Below are 24,633 nucleotides of genomic sequence, written 5' to 3' on the forward strand. Positions count from 1 at the left end.
TCCCCACAGTAAAAAGTGCTATTTATAATCGTCTATAGCTAGAAATGCTTAAGAATCTAGTAACACAATTATAACTTGGACAAAGGATGCCAAAGAGTTTATACTATGATACAAGATAGTCATCATTTTCATATTTTGGCATAATATTCAGAAATATTCTCATTTTTTAGAACGTACCAACCTAAAAATATAAATTACAAAATCATAATAGTTTATATTTATCTTAACCACACCTTGCCACATGTATGTACTGATAATGTACATGAATTAATAATGAACAACTATTAAGCCATCTGGATTGATTTCTGCAATCTGGCAACGGTTTAATTCATTCCTCACTCTCTATTCTATCGTTTGCAGATAAATTCATTGGTCGTCGACATCATTCATTTATACAGGATGCGCCATGCTAACATCAACATCACTAATATTGCTTATAAAATTAATTAATTATAGATAAATAATCAGTTATCATTTTACTCTGTTAAAATTAGACGAAGCTGATTAAATTGTGATAGTTAGTAAAAGGAAATGGATGATGTACTGTAAATCTTAAGTGTTCATATTAAATTATACAGAATTTACAAATACTCGTACTGCAAATTGTCGTTGTTGTATGTCTTACCGAAGCTTTACGTTAACACTGGAAACATACACTAAAACTAACTTATAGTAAGGTAGCAATTTGTTATACAGTAAAGGTAAATTTGCAAAGATCTACTATAAGTAGCTGTAATGAAAACTATTTATTTATCAATAGAAGGTTAATTTATAATTATTAACAATTTATTTGCAAAGTTACTTTGAAAATTTCTTTAGCAATACCTTGATTTCGATAAGTGAACTTATTGAATTTAGCAATTGCTATTGAGTAGTAGGTTAATCGTACATTTATTGATTTTACTCACCTGAGATACGTATAATATAATTTTATTCCAAATACTTGATGATAATACTCTGATATATGAAGGGATCAACGTATTAATAATTATTCAAGTGCAGTATAAAATCTGAATAATATTTGCTATAAAGTAAATTATATATACATCTTGCTCACTCTAATTTATTTACCATTAACCTACTAACCTCAATGTTATAGTAACAGTCCCCATTTGAAATCAGTTTAAGATTACTTCAGTTGTCATGCGCTATATTTTATAATTTAATTCATTTTGATATGTGCACTTAAATAATTCTACGAAATTCGGTAATCTTGTTGATATTGGCATGTATTACTGATATATCCGACTGAATATTCGACTATTTAAATAATATACCAGCAAGCAATACTTTATTAGCATTTACAAATATGCGGTAGCACGAAGCCACTATATGAAATAAAATTTAAGACGGTTTGAGTAAATCAGTTCTTTTGGGTTTACTAATGGATTTACGAAATCTAAAGGTCAAACTGTCCTAGGTAGTCATATTATATTTGAAATTGCTTTGAATTATAAAGTTCTTAATAATTCGCTGTTTTAAATTGACTAAAATTTATATGACGATCTAGATTACTAAATACTTCTGGAGTATTCCTATTATTGTTTGACGTAACTAATTGAATCAAAGCACAGCAATGTAAATTATATGAATATTACGTAGTCTTAATTAAGGGCTGACTGAGCTTGTAGTTGTACTTGGCTTCTTTATAATTCTTAATACAGTAATGAGAGAATCATTGCTTTGGTTCTGAAGTCATATTCAATAGCGGCAATACTGTCTACAACTAAACTTTCGCTTATTACAGTACTCAAATTAGCTCATTTATGCAATGGTAACCGATATCTTGCATGAAACCTTTCAATACTACTGAATTTAAAGAAAATATCTAAACTACATAAATTTAAATTAGATTGCTATCGACGCCTGAATTCAAGAAAAATATAACTCAAGACGTCGATAATTGTAATTTTATTCCGCTTTTGTAATGGAAGAGTAGTCATAAAGAACTTAAAACTAAGACATAAAACAAAAATAGTATTAGTGTTAGGAAAGAATTTATCTACTCAAGTGATAATAAAAACACGAGACAAAAAGGAATGATTGTGCCTTATTATTATAATTCAACATTTTTAATCTATTACTACAAACGAATAGCCATGACCAAAGTAATAAATACATCGGATGCAGCATCAATTTCACTTAAGATGCTATTATTATCTAAGGGATCATGGCGGTCACATAAACATGATTATTCAATTGCGAATAGCTCAGCCTGTCTAGCGTATATATTTTCTTGACAGAAATAGTATAAACAATAAGAGTATCTTTAGTTTAAATAAATCCATTATAAATTAAATTTAACATGGCCAGTATGCACACATCATCTATGTTCTATTACGCCCGCACTATTAAATCATCACGATATTCTCAAATGAGCATAATATAATATACAGTAACCATCATTGCATGAAACTGCGATACTTCGTATGCTAGTATACAGATAATATTAATATCTTGGTATGCTATTATTGTACGTGCCTTTTAAAATATAAGTTACTATTACTTGATATTCTATCATAGGTATCTATTGTGGTATCTCACCAGCAACATGTTATATCTTCATAGCACTTTTCAAAGCAAGATTCAATCTTATAACAGTGCTCCAACGTCTAACTTATTGAGTACGGTAATGAATTAGAAAGGTAATAGATGCCAATTTTACACGTATCTTTGCAACAAAAATCTTCTTTAACGTTTATAGATTGATATGAATAAATTGTCAAACTATTATACAATTTTATATCATCTGTTAGAATACGATACATTCATATCTATATACTGCAATGACCAACTACACAATATACTCGTATGTTGCCAAATTTTGAAAGGATAGTCGGCAATAAGGTCTACATTATCCAATAAAATATTAGAGAAATCTTTCTTATCGATAAGGCTATAATTTCTTACATTTTAATGCACTTATTAAACTCTGTAATTTTAGTTTTAGCCTACTAATATCGTAAATATTGTTACCGCAGAAAAATAAAAATGGCCATTTTCACTATATTCATGCAGGCATTCAGTCGGCAGCGCATATCGTGGTAACTAAAATTCTCTTACATGAAGATCTTTTAGTGTTTTTGTCATGGTACAGTACTAAATTTACTAGAATAAATTATCTAAAGCCATTTATGGCTGCCAAATATAATGTTCGCGTTTACTTAGAATAGAAAAACTGTTAGCGATAAATAATATCAGTCGTATCGTATTCTTCGATAGAATAAAAACGTTAATTTAATTTCCTGATGTAATTTAACGTGTGTAATATTCCAGAATAATATTACAATTCCAGTCTATCCTTGCGGTTGGGTTATATAAAATAGGAATATCTAGACCAATATCAGCCTTAAAATTCATTATTATCTTGGATGATAGCAGCTTAGGGATGAAACATAACAAGTCGGCTTTTATACCCAGTAAAACCTATTTTGAAACAAATGCAATGCAGACAGGTATTTTTTAGACTTGGCTGATATGGTCCTGGATCTAATAATTACTTGACTGTATTAACCCATCGTTTGCACATTTTATTCGATAGTATAGAATAAATTAAGGGATTAATAGCAGAATTGATAGCTAATAAAAAAATTCCAATGGGTACAATTTGCATAAATGACCTACTTTCGACAATAGATAGCTGCAACAGTTTGAACATTGCAATTAAGATAGCTGGTAACCAACAAGCTAAATTGGTAAAGGCGATCATCACAGCTATAACTAATAAGTATCTTTCCGCTGTAATACGTCGTGTTTTAACTAACGTTACACGTCGGACGTGATAAATAATTTTAGCATATAAAACTAGTACAAGTAGGTAACTCATAGACCATAAGCCAATAGATATAAATAGAAATATTTGCAGAGGAACATCGTTTAAGTTACCATACATGCATAAATTGCGAAAAGTACCACTCGAGGTATCATTGTCAGCAGTATTAATTGATCGAATGACGATATAGGTAGAACAAGCTATACCAACTAGCCAGCAAATTGCCATAATTATTATTGCACGCCGACGAGTAATACGATAGAGGCTTCGATGATGAATAATGGTAATATAACGATCGATAGCAATAAAGAATGTTATTAACACCGACATAAATGAATCGATAGTAATTAGTAGTCTTGCAATGGAACAAACTGGATCCTGTAACCACATAGCACCGATGGTTAGATTGCCGTTAACTGAGGGCGCTAAAGTGGTTGATAGGGTCGATTTACATCTCCAGCTTTTAGTATTTATTGTTTGATTGCTATGATAATTGTACTTATTTTGATTTCCAGAATACTGTAAATGATAATGATAATCTGCTGAAGCAATAGTTAGCAAATAGAACGATCCAAGTAAATCCGCAACTGCTAAATTGTTGATAAAAAAAACCGAAACTCGTTTATTTTTACTATCGTTGGTACTATCATTGACAGCATACTCTGGTGCAGTACGCTTGTGACGAGAAAAAATTCGACGGCAACGTCGAAATTTACCCATAAAAACATAAATGTTCGAAATTATACCTAATATGCCAAAAGACCAGGCTAACCCTCTTGCAACTTGGTTATCTTCTAATAAAAGCATTGCTAAGTTAGAACCATTAGCCATCTTTATATCAATCCTTGTGATAGAGAAAATGCCGTTAGGATCAAAGTAGCTGTCCTTTAATCAAGGTAGAGTCCAATATTTGCGGCAATACAAGAATAAAGCTGAACCTAAAGTGAAAAATGAGTTATTACGATTAAGTATGGAAAAAGAAGAAAAAAATAACATTAAAAGTGGCTGTATATGAAACCTCTTCGAATATTAATATTAGAAATAAAGTTTGTAAATAGTAAAGCATCGTCGTACACTATTTCCTTGAAATTAAAATCGATATTTAGTTCTAATCCGTACCAGTTTAAGATAACGCTCAGAATTCATCCAAAAACGCAGCCATGCAATATTTATTACTTATCTTGGACTTTTGAATATGACATTGGTGTTTTTGATCAAGTAGACTTGCAATTATGCAATCTAAGATCAAGACGTTATTATGGAAAGGATTTTAAATTTGGTTAGGAATAACTAGCAAATAGTAAAATACGTCTGATAGACGGAAATTAAGAAATAATACGATGGAATAAGAGATTGAGTAGTGAGCACTCTAAAAGCGTAGAACAAAAATTATAATGTAAAGGACACGGAGAAAAAACATCAATTCGGATGTATAATTATCGATGATAGCTAAGGTCGTAATGATTAAGAGAGTTATTTTCTTCCTTTAGTGTGTCAATTAATTTATAATTAATTATATTTGCATGGCTGTGTTGATTATATCATTAAGGTGAAATTGACTTTATTAATGGGTGGTACAAAATTCGACAATATCATTAAGTGCCATTAAAATGAACTAAATGCTTCCTCTTGTTGATAAATTTTGGCCAATTGATCTTTTCATAGTTATGTTTATTGACTAAGTTATGCTATCACCAACTTAATGATCGCTTCGGCAGGAAAGATAATGTATTGCATTCAATTTCTGTTTTATGACGTCAAAATTAGTTAACATAGAAGAGAAGAGAATGACTAAATAATATACAATGATATGCTTCATCATAATACCATTTATGAGTTATACATGTGCTATATGTAAATGTATTAGTATTTTTGCTATTCCTTCCTGCTCGCTATCATTTAAAAATAAGATGTTTTTATAAAACAGCAATTTTATGTCGTTAGTATACTTAGGATTTATGTTGTGAATATAATGTTATACTCTACAATAGTGCTAACAGGAAAATCAATCAAGCTAGAAGTACAAAAAACTAAATATAAAATTAGACGATACCGTATCATCCAGCTTACTGTTGAGAACTTATTACAATATTTGTCCTAAAATACAATAAGAATTAAATATTTTAATTACACTATTTAAAAATAAATTCGTGAAGGTATTATATTATATAACAATTTATTATTACTAATATAATTAATATTTAATTTGAGATATGTTAAAGTCTGATTACAGAGGTAAAATTGTAATATCGTCAATAAGTCGTCTACAGTAGTCAGTGAAACCTCATTAAATTAACCTTACTGCTTAATATCGATTTGTACACTACCGTCCTTAATTCACTCAAAAATGCTCATGATTGAAACCGGGCTATAGTACAGATGAACGATAGTTGACATTCAAAATCCTAAATTGAAAATAAGAAATACTAGTAATATGTTCTGCAGATTCAATCAGAATCTAATAATAATATCTGTGGATATCATTACAATCAATTGTAAAGATATGTAATGTAAAGGCACAGACTTCTTTTCATAACAAAATATTGGCCAATATTACTGTAGAAATATGCTATGCACGATTATTTTAAAATTAGTTAATGAGATAGAATTGGGCAATCATTAATTGTAGCTTTTATTATTCATGTCAAAAGTAGATCAATACAAAATCGTTAATCCTATTTTAACAGTGAGCTAAACCTTTCTAACTGATATGAATCAGATTGAATTAATAAATTAATGAAATATCAAGGCAATCAATGGAAGAGTTATACAAACATCCCTGTCATCATCTGCTAAAGGTATTCCATTAAACAATAGGTATCGGACGTATGTATATTATACAGTACCGTGTATAGTAATTAAAAAGATAAAAATAATTTATTTACATTACTAAAATGACGTTTTAAAAAAATTAAATCTATCTAGTCGACCAATGTTTCAGATGCTTTTTGATGATATAATAAAAATGCACTCACGAAATGTTTAACATCTTATAAATAAATCTTGTCTATACAGTAATATAGCAATAGAAAGAGAGCATATTACTAGAATAACTTCGTGGATTGTGTATTAAAGAAAAGAGTGTAAAAACCAAAGTTATCGAAAAATAATGGAATTTTTAACAATACTGAGATCGGAAGCTAGAGTATAGTGCCTAGCGATCTACTTTTTATGTTCTAAAGTAAATCTACATAAATGGTAAGTATATGAATAACCTAATAAAGTAAGTAGTTCATTACGGTATTGGACAGATCGATCACTGATAGGTGTTACAAGTATACAAAATATATTTATGCCGTCTGATCGAGGATCCTTAACATTCTTGTCAAAGTACAAATTAAATTTTAACATCATAACCAAAATCATAAAGTTCCGACTGTAAGTAAGCAATTGGAGGATCGTAATTAATCTCCATATGGCTAAAATTTAAAATATAAATACGATGGGATTGACCCAAATATGTAAATTATTTGTAGAGTTCGAATAGTTGGATTTAGTTGCCATTTTTATTTAAAAATAAATTCAAACGTTCTACGGTACCAGGATGATTCAATCTCTTATCAGTACTAGCCAATAATTCACTGGTCTAAGATAGATATTGAAATTGTTTTGTATCAATAGCGTACTGTCACTACGATACTTTAATTTGAAACTATATAAAACCTTGCTTTAGTATTTTAAAAGAGTAAATATCAATTATAGGTATGTATTACATATTGCCTGATAAATAGAGTTTAAGTGGCCTTCATTAATCGAAATTCTCGTATATATTGAATTAACCTGCTTTATCAATATTATATTGTAGTTTTCTAGGTAGCGATAGTTAATGGAATTTTCTTAAGTCGTAGCTGAGAATAAATAACTTAAATAAGGCTAAAATTATTAATAAGTGAAGATTAAGATTATCCGAGAGTTATGTGAGTAGACCTGACTCAAAGTATAGTAGATTTACTAATCTGTAAACTGTCTATAGAGTTATATTATTGATGGTAGTATTTTTGTTTGTTTGTAAGGCACATCAGAGAATTTAGATCTATTTGAAATTTCAACCATTCTGCATATAATCTGAGAAAATTGAGTAATAAAGTAGTTTAGTACGATAAACTACCGATAAAATGAAATTTAATGCTTATATATATATTTAACTGCGATGTACCATAACCGGTTGGAAACCAATATTGGAAAGCAAAGTTTTATATCTGGAACGTTAAGTAGGTTGATTACTCTGAAGGTACTGTTCTAGATTACTTCTTTTCAGGATAGCATCTAGATAACATCTGATGCCATCCTGTATTATACAGAACTTAAGTTTTAGCAATAAACTTTTGATACAACAGTATTAATGGCTTAATTACAGCCACACAGTTGCGTAATCGATGGTTGTATCATATAACAATAAAGATTATTAACTGTACTTTTTGCGAATATGATGGATATTGGCAAAGTCTTCATTAGAAGTAATTTTAAAACGTAATACTCATGTACTTATAGAGAGTATTAATCGTCGCTTTCTATTTAAATGGCATCGTTTCGAAAAATAGTAATTATACGTAGAAGCTGACTTGTATAGCAAAACTAAAGACATTAATGATTGTTATGCAATAAGGGGTATTATTATCTTTAATTTATAGAATTACTATATAAATTATGTTATCCTACATTAGCAGTCTTATAATAAATGAAAGGAAAATGTTACTTGCGTTAAAATTTAAATTATAACAATTTTAAAAATTATAACAAGGGTATTTTGCGTTATTGCTATATCCTGAAATCGTTTTATTCTAAAAAATTTGGTATCGAGTCACGGCTACTGAATTAAAGTTTAGCGGCTAATGTTTGAATTACTGGTTGTATTTTTAATGTTTGGATATCATTAAGGTCGTATTATACTTTACATTGCTATACTACCGGTGATTATAAGGCTAAATCCACTAAATTCCCGGATAGATTTAAAAAGTGAAAAGGTATTAAATCAATGAAAATGATTTTTGGAGTAACTCCTTTGCTGCATAATATTATGGGAGATATAGTTATGATTAATGTTGCGTAATATGCTAAATTAGTCAATTATAATTTTTAATTTAAGGTAATCGCCTATTTTGATGTAATAAATATATTATTTAATACATCAATACTATCATGATTAACAACCAAAGAAGTATGCTAAATATACTACGTCAACGGAATCATCGACAATTTTTAACTACTACAATATTAAATCAACTAATTTAGATTTATTTTACTCTGAAAAAATTTAACATCACTAATACTGAGTTACATTTTAGGTACACGTAATCTACTTGGCATCGTAATATAAATTATTGACTTTCATTATCTGCCATCAATATTCTTAAGTTCATCAAAACAACGATGATGGCTTGTCATTTTACTGCATAGGGGTATACCTACAAATTTAACAGCAGTCCCAAAATAGATCTATCTAAATTAGCTAGTCCTTGATCCGCGTTGAAGGACTGATGCACGTAATAAACTAAAGTTTCACAAGGACCCAAAGTTTTTTCTCATATAAGTGTTATTTTACTTATTTCCAACTCTTCTTACATTCTTATAGTAATTTTAGTGCTTTTCATATAGAAATGATATTGTAAAGACACAGTTTCGCAGGCGCTAAATGGAATATGTGTGAAATATATGCATTACCTATTTGAGCGGCTATAAATTTTAAAATTCATTGCCAGATGAGTATATCTGCGATGATTATATAAGATTTGCAATCGGTTATAGCAGATGAACAATATTGCAAATGAAGTAAACGTAAAAAAGTGAAAACCATATTCAATTTACCCAGTGCTTATAAGCTTATTAGTTATTATTTGAGTTAATAGCAACTCCTTGTATATGTGTACAGTCGTGAAGATTTAAAGTTTTGCTTTCGAGTTAGTGACGCTGGAATCAGCTTCTTGTTAGTAGTAGACGCCTGCCGAATAGGGAAAATATATTTTCATCAATGGGATTACTTTTAAAATGGGATATTAATGATTCTTAAAAATCTAAGTATTCAAACTTAATTGAATGATGGATTTGTCTCCTTCAAAAGCTTATCGAATGGCGTTGATATTCTCTATTTTAAATATGAATACGCTCTACACTACTTTTCTGTTCGTTATTCTCAGTACTAGAATTATACTCTATTAATAGCTGACATGGTAAACTACAGGATTATGCGCATCACTATTGCTAAATTTTTTTCATGACTACCAATCATGCATAATAGTTCTACCGTCATAAATAATTGTTATTAATATACCAGCGTTATCTAAATAATTGGATTGAATTCATCTACTATTGGCTAGCCAATATTTGATATCGTTTTTGACATGGCATAGGATATGCAGCTTTTCTAAGGAAATTTGAGTCGGTAGCAGAATATTTAATCGGTATTTGCTGGTAGTATAATATTAAGAACTGGTTATTATTTCTAGAATATAGTACCAATAGAACTAGACTCACGTATTGATTCTACTATTTTGATTGTTGACTTGATAGTCTTTATAATAATATAGCAAATCAGCCATCCCTTCGATTGGTATTAGTATAAGTCCATTGTACTGGGAATAGAATATAGAAAAAACAGGAAATAACTGTTTAATATTAATGGATAACAGTGAGATAAATAAACTGGATGAAAAGTTTAACCACAACGTCTGGCCTGCGCCCAAAAATGATTTTGTAACCCTCTTACAGTTTCATTAAACGCTTGTTTCAGATATTGCAGTTGATGAACCCTTGCTAATAAATTTATGACTGAATTCAGATTTAAGATTTATGGTTAAAATTAATTTCAACTTTTAAGAATTTAGTATCGCTTAGCGATCCTATTAATTCTTGCAGCTGCAAGACAATTTCTATATAGCCTTCAATTATACTGTATATCAAGAAAGTGTGAATCAATTACTTGATTTTAGATAATTTTATAGTTTGTATGTTGGCTGAATCATTCTCTTGTCAAATGGAAAAATTAAATATTTCAGTAGATGTACCGATTTATTGCCCACGTTACTGTACTTACTAGCAAATTTAAATCGTGATCTTTGAAACATGGATAATACAGATTATGTCGTAAATGAGATCTTGATCCTGAAACAGTTTAATTTTTCTAACGCTAATATTTGTTTATCAACTTTGATAATGCTTCAGTTTTTTTCTCATTTTCGACAGTGGACTTATAATAGTTTTAATGTAGTACGGTAAAATTGGATTTATGTAGTTTAAGACTATGATTGAATGATAACTATATACTTTATAACTGTCGATAAAGTGTTGGAGTTATTTACAAGGAATTATCGTAAAAACGAAAATTTTTATAGAATCCTTTAATACTAAAAGCACGCAGAAGTTGAGATTTTGTCATAAGAAATTCTGCAACTGATCGGCAGAATCGTATGATCAAAAATGACTGCTAGACGCTAATTTGCATGTCCTTTGTAGTTTTATGTAAATACTTATGTTAATAGTTTGACATCATGAACAAAAGCATAGTATTAGTTTCGTTAATATTAAAGTATCTGGGCGCTATTCCTGTAAATAGTTTTATTAGAGCATTAATTAGTCTTTTTGATACAGAGAACATAGCATTTCTAGTTAAATCGATTACATGTAGCCTTTCACAGTAAATTCTCTTAATAATTCATAATTTCACTTGACTTGAATTAAATTCAGTCGATTAATTACTAATAATGGCACCATCACGACAACAATCCTATTTCATTATTGATTATGTGATTAATTATTTCCTATAAAATTAATGTTATCGTTATAAATTAGTTACTAGTACAAGGCTTCTACTTGAATAGTAATAGGGTTGCAGGATGTTTACGTTAATGTAACGATTCAGTTAGGGCCAATATTTACAATTATTTCATAATATTCTCCTGCAAGCAACATTCTCTAAAGAACTTTAGTAAGAAAGAATATCGACGCTATTAAGCTGTTCGACGGCATTATACCCTAAAATTAAAGCATTATAATAGCCTAAAGTAAGTGGATGAGTAAAATAAAAAGCGTTATTTTTTACGTCAGCTTATATAGTAAAAGACATGAGGTTAATTAAAATGAACATCTGCAAGTTCTTAATACAGGATTGAGTGAAATAAGCTGTTTAAATACCTATATACATGTTTCCTATAAAATTTATAAATAAGTAGATATGCGTAAGCGTAACAGATTTTTCGAAATGTAGTCGTATCCTGCTATTTCATTTTCTTGTAGCACGGGAGTATCAATACGTTCAAATATTTGAAAAATTATCAAAGAGTAATAGGTTATTTCGATATCAGCACAAATCGACTTGTATGTAATAGAGATGGTCTATAAGCCTTTATATAAATTTTCACTATAAATACTATAAATGCTTCACAAAACGTATCATATACATAGTCATTTATAATTTAAGAAATCTTGACAGAAGACAATTAAAATGTACTAATGTTAGTAAAAATTCGTGATTGCATATCCACCACAAATTATATTTTAGGATAATGCTATCCTGATATCTTAATAAAAAAATTACAGGACTTAGCAAGTGTGATATATACCAATCACGAAATTCCAAGTTTTAGAAAAATAAGGGCTTTATTCAATCTTATACAAAGATTAACTACACAGCTCTACTCTAGCCGAATACTACTTCTAAAGACTTCTAGAACGAACTAACAGAATAATCTAAAGTTGCATGCTTTTATACTTTCCGTAGCATTCGCAGCTACAATCCGCATGGCAACCTTTTACCTTATTTTACACATAGCTAAATTATTCTTAGTAAGGCTATTCTACTGCGGACCATCATTAATCCAATATGGATACGACTACAGTACTTACGTAGACATTATTCACACCAGCCAAAGTACAATGAATTAACCATATCCTAATATATGATTTACAGTTCTATTTTTACCTATAGCCATATTAGTAACTCAACAGCTTACTGTATATAGTCATCTGTACTCTAGTATAGCGTCTCTACCACTACAGTCTATAGTTACAGCTACCAAATATCTCTTAGGATAAATATCTACCGTACATTATACTACACATGGCTAACAGTCTACAATCACAATACTAAGTTACATTACAGCAAGATATTGCAATTTCATGGACGAATATTAAATACAGCACACTATTACATTTAAAAAGGAGATATTTGGAGCCACCCTGGACTCTTAACCAGTCCAGTTTTCTTGGAAATAGATATCTGCACATATTTCTTATGACTACAATAGATAATTAATTGATTTAACTTACTTTAGGGAGCAATAATATCGTATCCACTGACGTATTGATATTTAAATTAATCTTTTAACTGTAGCAACAAGCAAAATTAAGGATAATCTAGCTTATTTTACGCGGGTTAAAAGGAAATCGATCAAATACATGAACTCATAAATGTATTGCTATGTTCTATAGACAAAAATAACGTATTTTTCTTAATTTAAAATAGCCCACATCCTGCTTTTCAGGCAAATCAAAAATAGGCTTAGTACGGTTGTTATAAAATCAGTAGGTGGCTGATTCTCAATAACTACATCGAAGGTAATTGTAGTAATTTATTAGCATATACTAACTTTGTACTAAAATCAAGATCAATATTCAACAGTAGGATAAATTACAACTACATTTAGATACCACTTTTCAACAAAATAGTTTTTATTTCTGCTATGCGCGTACGTAAAAATTATACTTAGTACAGCAATTTTTATTTCATAAATGTATAGCTAAGGCCTAAAATCGTTTTAATATCATTAATTGCGGTCTAATTATGTGTACAATATGATAATTCTTGTTTATTGTAAGATTAGATACTTCGCTCTTTGTCAAAATTTATCTTAGATCCACAAGTGTGTAGCCATCTTTTATCGTTCTATATTTTATTAGATCAACTTGACTGCATTCTAAATTTATGTACCATCTACTATCGCATTAATATTGCTATTAATCTTTAAATTGTAGCTACGAGTAAAATATAGGACAAATCTAGCTAAATTTATGTAAATAAGAAACGAATTCAATTTATTAAGTGAGCTAATAAATGCGTTGCTGTTGTCTATGGACACAAATACACGTTGTTTATTTAATTTAAAATAAAGTATATCTTCTTTTCTGCTAAAATAAAATAAGCTTAATGGGATGATTTTAAATCATTACATGATTGATTCACTTGCTACATCGAAGGTAATGCTATTAATTTATTAGGATATGCTAAATGCACACTTAAATTTGAGATCAATTTCAATATAGAATTAAGTATAAGTACTTAAGTTACCGCTTGCAACGAAATAGTATTTACTTCAATTATATATATAAACTATACGGTACTTATTTTCTTTCAAAACTGATATCTAATTATGTGTATAATACGATAGTTTTATTTGTTGTAAGATTAGATACTTCGCTCTTCATCAATCTATCTTAGATCCAAAACTATATAGCCATCTTTCATCGTTCTATGTTTAACTAGATCAGCTTGACCACAGTAGTATTGGAATGAAAAATAAAATAAAATTTTCTATATTAAATTAAACAATTGAAGTCCAAACAAAATAAATTAGGGAAAAAACACCACTTTATTATAACTATAACAACAATCTTAGCAAAACTTCTATGAATAGCAAAATACGGCCGAACTACTGCCTCAACCAACCAAACTATCAATTAATGAGGTAACTCACAATCATCCTAGACTTTTCTCGTCTTCTCTAACTTCAACTGCTCTCAATTACCGAACTACGGCACCTTTAATATGGTACGCAAAGCAGTTGGTGGTGTTAGATTATTTAACTGTCATTCTAAAGTGCTCCAAATTAAACTAGCAATCAAATACACATGATAAGATAAATTATACCCTAGATTCTCGACTACTACTAAATTAATACTAAGTATAGTTTAGCTTAAAACTCTATATTTCTACAGTATACGCTAAGACAAAATAACAATCCCAGATCGAATGTTTTGGGTTCATACTGTATCAAATTACAGAGTAACATTAACTTCTACTGTAGTAAATGATCAAAATTAGCACACATATATTCTATTAACTAAATATATCGCTTGAATTACAAAATCATAATATCTGATTCTTAATAAAAATTATGCTACGGATTATCTTAACTTCTAACCCGAATAAAGCAGTCGGGTTTACAATATACTAAGATACTAAGTAAAATCTACCATTATAATCAACCAAATAAGCCATATTTTTTGAAGCTAGAATACTTATCAAGATACAAAAACAAAGCTAGAATAATTACAATACAAGAACTTGGGGGAAAATTCTAAGAATTAACCTTCATTACACCAGTGTCTAAATTGACGGATTGATGTTACTAAATCGTTTAGAAATGCTAGCTGGATTTACATAACCGTTACTTGTTCGATTTAGAAAAAATTTTTTGAGAATTTATCTAAAATTGATCAACTTGCAGAGTTTTAGCAAAAGAATTTGTATAACTCTGAAACATGTTCACAATTATAAGGAGCTTTCTCCAGGCAAAGAACGAGAGCTTTATCGCATTCACAGTTGGCTTGATCGCAAGTATCAAAGGAGGACTCTATTTGATCATAAAGAAATGATGATTTTACGAAAATATTAATCAAGGCTGTAGTACAGCATCTAGGTATAGCAATGGATTCATAGCTGGCCGGCGTTATATAATTTTAATAATTGTCTAGTTAAGAAAGTATTTAATTGAATAGAAAACGACTCAAGGTGCAGAATAAAAGTTATAAAGATTTAGTTAAAAATTTAATTTAATCCTAACACTTACTGCAAATAATTTCATTTTTCTGAACTTCCCACGAATAGAAGTTAAATTTTCCCTCGTATAAACCCTTACAATTTGTTTTTTGGTAGCATTTATCGTGATTCATACAACAGATATCAGTTTTATCAACAGTATGATTACCTCTGGAACCCCAACCACAATAATTGCCGTATCCATAATAAGCTGCAGGATTACGGTTGATATTTCTCGACTTCATCATGTAATATAAGTTGAAAAGGTTTTTTCTATGCGTTTTGGTTTGCATTGGCATTCGACAATCAATGTTATAAGAAGGATAGCAACAGTCTTGGTAATCATCATTCAATATCCTGCGCAGATTTATTTTGACAAAGTTAATCGAAGCACCTTTTACAACGTCTAGTAGCTAATAATAAACGATATTGATAAATCTCAGACTTAATGGATTAAACCTAAATGGAGTCAATTTTAGTAGAGTTTATTGTGATAGAATAAAAGTAGAAATGATAATGCATAAAATTTGCCACGTCATCAGCTTGCATTCAGCTTTCCGTAGCCTACCTTAAGACATACCGCTGAGATATATATAGTAAAGGACTAAGAGTAGAGTCCTTTATAGCGTTTAGTATGTAACTAGTATTATTTTACGATAGAAAATACCTAGAAAGTGATAGTGTCTTTAAGTTTTACCCTACCAAATCATCATGTCGCCATCTTTTCTTCTTCATTATTTTACAAGGCATTATATAGATTACTATAGAAGTAGCCATAGAGCAATTGCCTAATCTAAAGAAAGAGCGTTTGATCGTCAATTCAAATTGTAAATGAATTTGACTTAGTAACAAAACCCTATCCTTAGAGAAAGGGGATTTATACCATGACGATAAAGTACTGTAATGCAGTCTACAGTATAATCGTACAGTTACCGTACAATCTGCGCTAAAACATCAACTGTCAATACTCAGCGATACTAATGTCAGAAAAGTAGTCGTGATAGTCATATCAAATTTTTTGATTAGCGAAATAGCGATTACTGTAATCTTTATAAAATCCGGATTTTTTTCGGATTGGGATTCCGGAACCGGCCGGATTTATGTCCGATATAATTTTCCTGTTTTAATTTTTGGATTTTAGTTATGAAAAATATCGTAATAGTTGATTTTTGAAATTTGAACTTTTTGTTATCAATTTGAAACTTTGGAATTTTATGACGTGACTTGAAAGTCACATTAGGAAAGTTAGTTTGGAAAATAGAAAATAAGATGGAAATTGGCAGAGGTTGTATTGGTTGTTAAGTAGTTAGACTGTTGTTTTTATGACTAAATCTTGATGTTTAAAGGATAATTTTTAGACCTTTATAGTGTATTAATGATAGAAATTATGTTAGAAGTGAAGTTTGATGTATTTTATAGTTAACTTGTTGGTTTTATGGTATTTTGTAAGGGAATCGTAGGGTAAATTGTGTCTGAACTTTGAATGATTTTTATTTTCTTAAATGGGTGTAAATGGTGCAAAGTAGTTTTCTAAAACGGATCTTGAGAGCGATTGGTTAGCAAAGGTTTAGTTTTAAACACCTCTGACGGCTCTACGAAGCCTATAAATGATAGTGCAATTAGAAAATTTAGGGGAGAGAGTAGAAGAAGGTTTTATTTGAAGAACTTGTTGAATTTAAAAGGCCTTCGGAGTCGAATTATCGTAAGTTAAAACGTTCTTCTTTTTGAAAGGTTGTTTGGTCGTTGACAGTTTTTAAGTCTGTCACTTATTTTATTAATACTTAAAGTTAAGTATTTGTAAGGTTGTTCAGTTTATACTTCTCTCCATTTTTTTTAATAAATTATTGTTCGGTTATTTCCCCAAATTTTATTTGGTGTCAAAGTTTCGTTAAGTCGACCGGAGTGCAACGAAAGTAGAATCAAAGTTTGTTAAAGTTTTGTAGCTTGATCTCTACACTTTTCATTTCATTACATATAGATAACTATGGCTTATAATATTCTTTTAAGCAATTTTATGATTTCTTATTTTATTTATGCTTTACGTCTAAGAAAAGCTTAATGGTGTAGAAATAGTTGCATGATTAGAAACAACTAAATTACTAATGAACTATAGTAGTAGTCAATTGCTCATGTTAGCTGAGATTCGTATGGATAGAACTATCCATTTGGAAGCAATCAAATTTGATATTTTCTAATATTCAACTGATAGTTTATCACAATATTAATAGTAAAGACGAGTACTATACTTATATTTTGTAGTATAATGAAATACGCATAGTTTCTGAAACTTATTTCCTTTTCTGTAATTAATAAATTGTTAAGAAAGTTTTCAAAGTTTCGACTACAATCTTTCGTTTTTAAGACGGAGGAGATTAACTGGAGATGGTTAAAAATTCAATAGAGTTAAAACGTGTAGTTATTAAAATCTTCCGTTTGCCTTAATGAATGAGTATGTCACCTTTAGATGAGGAAATAAACTATCTACTTCCAAGTAGAATTTAAGACTATATCGTATCGCTTCAATTCAATTGTTTAGTTGCAAAAGTTCAGGAGCAAGATATTATTAGGCCGTAAAGAGTAGAAGTTTATTAGTATAACAATGAAATATTAGAATATTTTCCTAACTGATATTTGAGCTACGCGTATAAGCGTATATAAATACTTTGAAATAGATACCGAGTCCTTTAATAAACATTCATGCAATAAGCGATGTTACATTTTAGATTTCAGATATTAGTATTTATAAACAGATTATATTTAAAGGATTCATTTTCTAGTATATCAAAACCTAAGATTTACTTTCAGAATGGACAGAGTTTAAAAGGGAAGGTAATTTTCTTCTTGAATTAAATCACTTATAATGTTCTCTCAAGAAAGAACAAGTTATTTCAAATTTTTATGTACTCGATTATATATACTGTGACAGAGCTCGCTCCGAAATGAATAATATTTTGATCTAATATATGTAATAATGTTATTATGGAGGTTGCCGATCTCGACAACAACCTAGTTGCTAATTGAGTTTTGTTATCTATTATCGTAATAATATACAGCGTGGATATGGTGTTAGTAATTAAAATGTCAAGCTGTGAAGATTAATTATGTTAGTTAATAAGGTGCTAATTAATAATATCCATTAGTGGCAAGTATTAAGTAACACTCGTTATGGTCGGATCTATAGTAAGCCTGTATTGCACATTATATAATTTAATGTGAAAGATTAGCACCGGGATTATTTGTGGGACACATGAAACTGTATATAAGCTTGATTATTACTAATTAATCTCAGTTCCACTGAGGCTAACGTAGAGTACACTAGTACAAACGTAAACGGGCTAGTAATAAAGATATTTATTAACCTAAACCTATCGTTTGACTCGACTACTATAGTGTAGGAATAACTTAGTTTTCCCTTACTGAGGACCTCCGGAGTTAGTCGGAGAACCATAAGAGTAGATAGACTAGTTTAGGTACGTTCACGAAAGCTGTTTTGTGACAATACTTATTAATATTAGAGGGTCTCTTAAAGCTCTTTTCTTCTGTCGATTACAATCAATCGTTTTACTAAACCTTCGCTATTAATATCGTACCAAAATTTCACCTTTTATAATTATTCATATTTACTACAAAATAGTAAGAGCTGGCAACCAGAAATACACTATGTAATTCCTCAACCTAGGGTGATTTATACAATCAATTTTGTTACATAATTTGAAATAGTGGAGCGGTTTGTCTAGGACTTACCATGCTGGCCAGATAGCAAAATTAGATATATTAACTTGTCAAATCTTAGACGCGCCCACAATTTAAAGGATTTTGCATCAAAGTTTGTAGTGATGCTTCCCATATTTGATTATAATCATAACTGTGTTTGATATATTTAGGCTTTTAAGCGTAGATATTTTGGTGATATCAATATTAGATGATTGCTAACTACTATATTAGAAATTATCGATGACTAATATTAGCCAGTTGACTGATTACGGCACAAGATTGATGTGACTAAAAACGCTGTAATTGTGAAAGTACCCAACACTGAAAGGTACTGGATATTAAAGCATAAATTCTTCATCCTTTGCAATAGTTATAATCAGCGTTTAAAAAGAATGCCGGAGCTTAGCATATTTCGATACTAGAAATGAACTAGCGTTGATTCAGCCATTTTGTAACGTATTTACTTCCGTTTAGATACTATTAGCGCTGTATTTTCAGCTGCTTAAATGAAACACTTATGAATAAAATTGAATTCTTATTGACCAAACTACCCAAGGATTAAAGCAATAAATTGATATATTTAGAAAGACAGCGATAATGAAAGGCCATATTTAGCTAGCTGCTATTTCATTAACTTAATTTGTATCGACCAAATTATCCAAGTATTGAATCAATAAAACGAACATATCGAACAAACTGCTGTTTCACTGATAAGTCCATATCTCACTGTCTCACTGATGTTTCAGTAAGAAATTACTTTTATCCCGAATTTCCATAAAATGTTGAATGTTTCTAGATACAAAAGACATCATACGAATTTATCTACTTGCGATGGAAGAACACAGTATAATAAAGTTATTTATCGTTTTGAAACCACACCGCATTAAAAGATACCCTGTCAAGATGTTTTAGTATCGTGAATTTTACACATGGATGCATAAGGCTAAAGAAGAGGTATTGCACTATTAGATACCAAAATACTACTTAGAGTCTGCAAGTGATTACATTCTTGATCATTTTGAAGATGGACATTTATATATATGCGTGCTATGCTGTATTTACGATTTGTGAGACACCAGTCAATTTATGTTCATAGTAAATTTTCGCGTATTATTTTCATAAAATACTAGTACAAACTCACGTCGCTTTGCTGACGGTTTACGATAATGTACTTATTTGTTCATAATTAACAAATAGTATTACCATTCGACATTATATCTATCCCAGTAATAGCCAGGCACTACTATATTCACAGCTATGCTTGTAGAATACTACTTTTCAATAATGCATAGACGGATGAATTGCTATGAAATGCTATATTAAGATTAGTTAATGGTCCAAAGTACATTAATGTACGGTGATGGACATACCAAGTTAAGATTAGTAGGTACTGTAAGATATCGACAGTGCGGTATAATGTCCTTTGTACTGTGATCAATTCTATACCAGTCATTATAATGGGTCTAAGGATCGCTTGCTCTGTCGATAACAACCGTTATAAGAAAATGTAACAATCAAAATGGCTGTGTAGAAAACTCTATAAAGATTCTATGTTTATTCAATTTTCATCAGAGTATTACATCAAATCAAAATTTTCAGGCGCAGTGGCCACCCTTAGCGATATAATGAATAATATTTTAAAAATCAGTACTCTGCAGAAATTACTACATTAGAGCTATTCGTTTTACTTGAAGAAATCTTGAAGTAAAAAGTACTGTAAGAATCTTATACTGACCTATTGAAATGAATCCATAATCACAGTCATCTAACAGTAGTATAAATACCCCCGCGCTGCTCGTTAAGGGTGGGTGGATGGGATTTTTGGTGAAAATAGAGCTAAATCGTTTGATTTCAGTTTTTAGAATTGTTAGTCAAATTGAGATTTAAAAAAAGACAATTATCTTTTTATTAGGAATGTTTTAACACAAAAATAATAACCACAATATAATCTAGTTATTAGAAACCGCTCAACTGCTTACAAAGCTAGTGATTAAACGGAATCAAATTCGGTAGCGGTCATTGAGACTGATGTAAAATTACTGTAATGAGTGATTATATATATAAAGTATCACAAGACTAAATAATGTATTGCAAATGACTAACAAATATAAAATTTATTGATATATTTTAGAAAAGGAAATATCTTAATCTGGGCACTTTCATAGAAAAGGATGTCTGCACCTCCTAGGACTAAAATAAATATGAATGTACTTAATTAAGAGCAAAGTATTGTGTCCCTTTACGAATAATTTTCAGTATCAGTGTGTAAATTATGGAAATAAAAATTAAGGACTTTCATATTTTTATACATATGTTAAACGTGTTTGATACTGTAAATGAGCTCAAATATGCTTTATTTTGCACAAAAAAAAACTCATTTAATTTTGTGATAAAATTTGTGCTGATGTACTCAGTCAGTTTCTGCCACAAATTAAATATTTGGACAAGATATATTTTTAAGACTATGGAATTTTTCAAAAACTAATGATAACCAGGAACTGACTTTATCATAGAGTAAGTTTTGTTGGATATAGATATAGTAAGATTACATAAATCATGCAAGCTAATTTTACGATAATATGGTTAGTTTACTCAGTAACTGCCTATAAACTATATTTATTAGTAGACTATCTATCTGCACCCGTTGGTGACAAACGAAAAGCTACTTCTTTCCGACTTATGATTATTAAATCTATTTACAGTAGGTTATAAAATTAAATACACCACAGGTTTCGTAGCGTAAAATTTTAAATACCGAATGTCCTTCTCCTCCCATAATAAACAGTAGGAGCTCGCTAGTAACTGCTATTATAGATATCTTGATTTATGTAAACTATTACCGGTATTTGTTATAGACAGTTAAAATAACTTCCTGCTAGTCTTAATTCAAAATTTATCAACTTACAAATTACTTGCAAAAATAGTAATAAATCCCTGAAGCATGATTACAATTATAAGGAGTATTCTTAAAGCAAAGAGTAGCGGTTTTATCGCATTCACAGTTAGCTCGATCACAAGTACCCACGGAATCCTCTGTTACATTATAGAAAAAGATAATGGTATTAACGGAAGAGAAGACAAGTCTACGATATAATTGATTTTATAGCTTGTGTAGTTTAATTTCAAGCGTGGTCTAGTTAAGAAGATACTTTCGTTATAACTTGATTGACTAGGAAGCAATTCAAGGTAAAGAATGAAAGTCATAAAGATTCGAGAAAAATTGACTTTTACGTACATATTACTTACTACAAACTATTTCGCCGTTATCGTTTTGATCCCAAGAGTAGTGGTTTACCACTGCCCACTGCGAACCTGTACAGCCTGTTTTTTCGTAACATTTATCATGATTTTTGCAACAAGTATCTAGTTCATCGACAGGATCAGGATTACTTCCGTAAGGACCAAGACCACACCAGTTACCGTATCCAATAAAAGCAATAGGATTACGATCGATAAATGTGTATAGCATCGAGCCAAAGTTGAAAGCGCTTTTATCAATACGTTTACTTTCACTCAGTACTACAAATGTTGTAATTAAAATAGCAAGAATCTTCATGATTGTAATGTAATCTTTCTGATCAGATATATGTTGCGATAGTTATTAATTAACGAACTCCTTATATCATCTGAATACCGATAGTGACAATGTAAATTGACGTGAGATTGAACGGACTTATAGTTAGTTGTAGTTAATTATAACAAATATTATCACGATATAGTTGATTTACAAGTACAGCTTATATAATTTATATGACTCAACGCGGTCAAAAAGTTGTCAGTATCAGTATTTTCTCATCAATTTAAGCCTTTAGTATACTAAATTTAGTTATTAATTCGGTCATAGCCCAATCAAGATCCTGCTGTTGTAGATAAGCCTGCAGGCTACGGGTAATTATAATTAACATTATTGTTAGTGTTTATTGTTTCTAGAGCTTTTTGAATCAAGAGAAAATAGCAGAGATAAATAATACGATTATTACTAGTTCGATGGCTTACTAACTATACTATTAAAGTGATTTTATTGGCAGTAATTAATGTATAGAAGGGATTACCAGTATCTGTTAATACAGGAAATAATCAGATTTCATTAATGTTTTCTAATGTTGAATCGGTCTATTCCTTAACAGTCTTTAATCCACTAATTTACTGATCGCAGAGACGAGAAATATACTTTGCTTCTACGCTTTCGTAAAATAGTCGCTTGAACTCATTTCGCTACTATAAGTAATCAATTGTTATAATATAAGAAATTATAGCTTGTGTATTGTACTAAGAATTCTTGTCTTAAAGGTTAAGAATAGCTTGAGGTCAATAAAATCCGGCGGGAATTAATCGAGAAAAGAGACTAAACTGTCTTTGTTCGTCTTAATGAATGATACTATCGTATGAGACAAAGTACAGTATAATCTCTATTTACTGTAGTTTTATCGTTTTTCTTGCGGCAGATACCGTGTATAGTAGTAATTAATAATAACCAGACATGTACTGCAGATCCTTCAATATCCTCAATTTATTTAGTTAAAGTTAAAAGTTACCGACTAAAAAGATCGAGTCTAATCATTAACTCTACACTAGCTCTGTCTCTAACTTAGCTTGTACAGCCTTAAATGATGCCAATTTTATGCATTCATATTCTAGTATAGATTACTAATTTAAGACACTATATAAAGAACTACAGTATATATGTAAATCATGACAATTAATACTAAGGTTAGTCATTACTTCAGAAATAATACCATACATGAACATAACCCGTGTAAGACTCACTAATATGTAAATTTTAATATTAATATTGTGGCAGAGTAACGATCTCAACTGATATTTAATAACTATAAATTAAGGAGGCAAAGAATGTTATTACAGTATTTACACTCGCGATATACGTCTGTATCTATCGTAATTTCTCTCGTTTTAGGCTTGATTGGTTATTATAAGTTGATTGTATCGATATTCTAAAGTTAAAACTATTTTAGCTATGAATAATGGAGCAAGTAATCTTAATTTTAAAGCATATCTAAACCATATAATTCAAGTCTAGGAGTAGAACGAGCCTTACTATAAAAAAGTTTAATTATAGTAATGTTACTTAACACACCAGAACATTCGATAAATTTTAAAATTTTCGTTATACTTTACTGTAGCCTAAGCACTAAAATTCGAATAAAATCGACAGTGAACTGCGAGAATAGTACATGAAGAGGAAAGAGAGACTGATGATAAAAAGATACAGGCAACTTTTCAAGAGAATATAAACGAGCATTTTTATCACGATGAAACAAGTGTTGATTAAAGATAGTGACGATACTAAAGTATTATTAGAGGGTTTAATTACTTAACCCTAATTAAGGTTTCTGTATTATTTAGCGACCAGTAAGATTACTAAATTACGCTTGCATAG

General features: G+C 29.9%; 3 protein-coding genes across 3 annotated transcripts; all 3 read right to left on the reverse strand.

The window, feature by feature from the left end:
• Nucleotides 1–3,382: 3,382 nt before the first annotated feature.
• TRIADDRAFT_60282 (uncharacterized protein) lies at nt 3,383–4,603 on the reverse strand (the record flags this gene model as incomplete). Its single annotated transcript, XM_002116276.1, has 2 exons — nt 3,383–3,426; nt 3,625–4,603. The coding sequence occupies 2 exons, from the start codon at nt 4,601–4,603 to the stop codon at nt 3,383–3,385; spliced, it is 1,023 nt and encodes a 340-aa protein (XP_002116312.1).
• A 10,611-nt stretch (nt 4,604–15,214) lies between these two features.
• On the reverse strand, nt 15,215–15,814 carry TRIADDRAFT_30578 (uncharacterized protein; the record flags this gene model as incomplete). The annotated part of the gene is made up of 2 exons (XM_002116277.1): nt 15,215–15,336; nt 15,553–15,814. The coding sequence occupies 2 exons, from the start codon at nt 15,812–15,814 to the stop codon at nt 15,215–15,217; spliced, it is 384 nt and encodes a 127-aa protein (XP_002116313.1).
• A 6,329-nt stretch (nt 15,815–22,143) lies between these two features.
• Nucleotides 22,144–22,791, reverse strand: TRIADDRAFT_60284 (uncharacterized protein; the record flags this gene model as incomplete). The annotated part of the gene is made up of 2 exons (XM_002116278.1): nt 22,144–22,268; nt 22,482–22,791. 2 exons carry the CDS (start codon nt 22,789–22,791, stop codon nt 22,144–22,146), a joined length of 435 nt encoding a protein of 144 aa, XP_002116314.1.
• Nucleotides 22,792–24,633: the final 1,842 nt, after the last annotated feature.

Source organism: Trichoplax adhaerens, genomic scaffold (genome assembly GCF_000150275.1).
Source record: "Trichoplax adhaerens TRIADscaffold_14 genomic scaffold, whole genome shotgun sequence".
NCBI lineage: Eukaryota > Metazoa > Placozoa > Uniplacotomia > Trichoplacea > Trichoplacidae > Trichoplax > Trichoplax adhaerens.